A 4,020-nucleotide genomic window follows, 5' to 3' on the forward strand; every position below is an offset into this window, starting at 1 on the left:
TGTGTTGCAAACTGATTCGAAACATTTCGATTGCACATTCATATAATGGACATGTCCAACCCACTTTTTAAGATCAATTTTCTAACTTTTCCAATGCTGGACTAAAAGCATAAGGGGGGGGGGGTGTATCTTTCATATCTTTTTCTTATCTTTCATTGAATCTTTTTCTTCCATTATGATGATAATTTACGGTTCTTCTTCAGATCTTAGCTGACATAGTGTGTTAGATCATCATTTCCGTAAATAGTAAGAAGATGATCTACAAAACACAGCTTTATCGTGCTAAACAGTTGATTCTTAGAGTGTGGTTATTGCTTTCCTTTCTTGTTAAAGGTTTTTTAGCAATAATTAGCTTTAAAACTTATACCCAAACATTTTTTTAAGCTGTAAGGATAATAAAGTTGCACCTCCCCTCAGCTCCTCCCCTTCATTGTCCACCCTATTATTTAGAAATGAATATTGTAAAATAACATTGTAGCAAATATTAACATTGTCCCCATTTGAGGGCATTTCCACGCCCTAAAAAGGGTAAAATGATGTAGAAAACTATTGAAAAGCTTACAAAATATGATACAATTTATAAAATTGCGTTTTTCTTAATGATATTCGTCTTAGTGATAATGGCTGATATTTTTGCTAGGGTTTCATTTTGCACCCTTAAACGGCCTCTCACCTGGCTAAAGAATAATGAAATTCGGATTCTACACCCCAACATTGACCATAATATTCTGGTCTTGCAAATTGTCCTCTCTTGGTGGTAATACTACCCTTTCTGCTACCGGACTATGTAACTTAACTTACACACCAAAACAGTGTTGACTACCTGAACATTATCACTTTAACGCACCCAGATCTTTTAATTCCTTAACCCCCTTCCTCTTGCTCACCCTGATACTACTGATTAGTGGTGCAAATTGCAGGGGTATTTGTTGGCTAACTGCTCTCTCTACTGTTTTTGAACAAAAGTTGGGTTTGAATTGTCCCGCGGAACGTGACGTACCGCGGATTCTCGTGTCTGTAGATATGATACACCTTCATTCTGACCGGAGGGAAGTCAATACAATGCCCGTCGAGAGGCCACACTCGGAAAAGACCAAGATTAAAGGTAGCAGTAGCGATCGCCGTTCATTATTTGGGTCAGTGTTATAAGGATGGGTAGGTGGCACAGTGCTTAAGTCTTTGTTGTTGCAAGTTTGGAGGGGTTTTTAGTTTTTCTCGGTAAAAAATCCCTCAGGAAAAATGTTGGCCTAATTTGTGGCCTATTTTTTCGAAATTAAAAACTGGCTCATTTATTTCACTCAAATTATAGTGTTCGGTGTCATATTTTCCATATTATTTGCACAAAAACAATGAAAACAAAGTTTACGGCCAGTAATCTAAATCGGACAGTGTTTATAATTTTATAATTAAGGTGTAAATTGTTATGATATAAAGATGTAGAGATCATTTTGTATCGATTTTGGTGAGAACTACCTGTCTAGCAGATCATTCCCTTTGTTCCACTATCTTGCTAATTTTTATTTTGTTTATTTTTAAGATGCTCAGACAGAAGACAGCATTTCTGGACAATCAGCTACAGAATATGCAAAAATAAACGAACTCATTGTTAGTCTCAGCAAAGCTCAACATGATCTCAGTATCTGTCAGAAAAAGAATAGGAGTCTTAGAAATGAGTTAAAGTTGTGGAAGGGGAGAGCATCAGAGGCTGAGGAAAGCCTTAAAGAAGAAAAAAGAAATAACCAAAGCAATATAACACAGCTTGGATTCAAAATGCTGCAGTTTGAAAATGAACTTCGAAGGGAACAAAGGGAAATAGAGCACAAATTCATAGAAAAAGATCAGCAAATCAAAATCCTGCAAGATGTTATCAGTTCTCTTCACAGCAAGATGAAGACAAATAGTCTATGCTACAATTGTTTTTTGACCAAGCATTCCTCTCAAGATCAAAGCACCAGTCAAGATAGTTACATTGCAAAGTTCCCATTAGATATGGACTTTCATGACCATAAGAGTACCGGACACACTGGGCATGAAAGTAGGAATCGTAATATTTCATTACCACTGAACATTCAGAGTCCACATGAAAGTCCAAGGGCTAATGGTGAGTTTTGTTTCCACCACATGTTGTCGCCTGTACCCGAGGAGTTAGAGAACAGCTTTATTGAACATGCAAGGAGGGAAAATCTTCAGATGACTATAGAAGAAGAGGAAGAGGAAGATGAGGAAGAGACTGACAAAGAAGTTAAAATTGAAGAAAAAAATAAAAGTGGAAAACTAGAAGAAAACATAGCAAAAAACCCTGCATGTTCTGTAGAACTAGAATCAAAATCTTCTGACGAAAGCATGCAAAGTCTTAATTTGGAAGAAGAAGGGTTAAATGATGTAACACAAAAACAGGACCAAATAATGTCACATGTAATCAACAACCCAAATGATATCCCTATTGATGAAGATGAAAACATTGAATCAAATGACCAATATACTAAAAAAATCACAGATGATGTTTCAGGATGCCTGGACAGCAATGACAATGTATCATTTGACATCAAATTGCTACTAGAAGAGTTGATAAGAAATGTAGAATTAATTCAAAGTAATGTTGGATCTAATGAATATATGAATGATATTAAAGAAGAAACAGTGGGAGAAGAAAATGAGCAAGAATCAATTGACAAAATGGCTCTTAGCCCAAAATCAGAAGCTCTAGTTGCTGAGCTGAAGAGAGCTATTGTTGAAGCCAGTATGGAAGTTGAAAAAGCCACAGACAATCCTGTTTCAGACAGCTTAGGGATTTCAAATTGTTCAAGCGAAGCGCAAGAAGATAGAAGTGCTGACAGTGCTGACACAAGCTTGGTTGGTATTGAAGAAATTGATTTTGAATTGTCTTCTGATTGCTCTCTGAATAAAAGTAACACTGACCAAGCTGCAGACACAAATCCTTTACAGCAAGCTACTCAACAAACTCAAATGAAAGATAGTTCAACAAACTCACAAAACTGCCAAGATACTTTAACTGACTATGATGTGATTGAGCTTGATTAGAATAAGTAGTTATTGGTAAATATCCAGAGATAGTAAATTTTGTACTCTTGCTCATTTTTCAATAGAATAATTGTAACATAGTAATTCAGTAATAATATGAACAATAAGTTTTATCTTGGCCATGTTAGTAGTTAGGTGAGTCATTTGTTTCGCATATTTTTGTCCAAGTAATCAAGAAAAAGCTACTGTAGATGTTAATTTTACTAATATTGTCTCCAAACTAGTCTTCAAATTTTGCTGTTGTAACTTTAAGCAGAGTTTTAACTGTAAGCATAAGTTTGTTGAATATATTTGCATAGTCTGGTTCCAAGTTTTGAATCACTTTTGTTGGTTATTTTTATGAGAGGGGGCTTTAAGAGTCAATTGTCACTGTATTCTTGCTTGAATAGTCATATTGTAGAATACCAGTGTTATTTTATAAGTAAATTGAACAAAGTATGTATCCAAGTATGTCTTTAACTGAGCTGTCAAGCAGATACTTGTACAAAACTACAGCAACTAGCAATGCAAAATATTTGAGACATTTAGGAGGCCTTAATCTGCAGTTTTGTAAGCCAGTTTTATTGGTTTTAGGATGCAACAGCATAATAATCATTTTATTGAGTTCCATATAAAGATCATTGTGAAACTGTAGTGTATTAGTCATCAACTAACTAAATAAATTACATGGTGGTTTAGAATCAATGTATTCAGGTTCATAATGCAATTTCTCAAAACGAATTGGGTAACTGATTGAGACAAATTTCTGTCAAAGATAATGCTTTAGAACTTGGTTTTTTACATACAAAAACTCAGATATCAATTATTGTTAACATTATCTGTAACACAGCGTTCTGAGAATGAAAATATCATTTTTGAATAAAAAGTTATTCTTTAATGAAGCCTTGTAATCTGATAGGTAGGCAACTTATTGTTCTGGTAATGGACATTATTTGCTATTCCAAGTTCTCTCTGACATTCTAAAACACAGAAGACTAT

The 4,020-nt window shown here is 34.8% G+C and overlaps 1 protein-coding gene across 2 annotated transcripts; it reads left to right on the plus strand.

Moving 5' to 3' along the window:
- Positions 1–1,008: 1,008 nt before the first annotated feature.
- LOC135693910 (uncharacterized) lies at positions 1,009–3,172 on the plus strand. Of its 2 annotated transcripts, none has more exons than XM_065212491.2 (2): positions 1,009–1,155; positions 1,538–3,172. In XM_065212491.2, the coding sequence occupies exons 1-2, from the start codon at positions 1,152–1,154 to the stop codon at positions 3,040–3,042; spliced, it is 1,509 nt and encodes a 502-aa protein (XP_065068563.2). In that variant the 5' UTR covers positions 1,009–1,151; the 3' UTR covers positions 3,043–3,172. The 2 variants fall into 2 exon arrangements, with proteins under 2 accessions (XP_065068563.2, XP_065068562.2); XM_065212490.2 differs by having other exon boundaries at positions 1,009–1,105.
- Positions 3,173–4,020: the final 848 nt, after the last annotated feature.

Source organism: Rhopilema esculentum, chromosome 11 (genome assembly GCF_057945365.1).
Source record: "Rhopilema esculentum isolate cy_ngs chromosome 11, ASM5794536v1, whole genome shotgun sequence".
In the NCBI taxonomy this organism is placed as follows: domain Eukaryota; kingdom Metazoa; phylum Cnidaria; class Scyphozoa; order Rhizostomeae; family Rhizostomatidae; genus Rhopilema; species Rhopilema esculentum.

Excerpts from the sequence above, each read along its gene's own strand:
- LOC135693910 (XM_065212490.2), top strand. The coding sequence starts at position 1,024 with ATGATACACCTTCATTCTGACCGGAGGGAAGTCAATACAATGCCCGTC. Across the intron at positions 1,106-1,537 it reads GGAAAAGACCAAGATTAAAG|ATGCTCAGACAGAAGACAGC; the intron begins GTAGCAGTAGCG and ends TTTATTTTTAAG.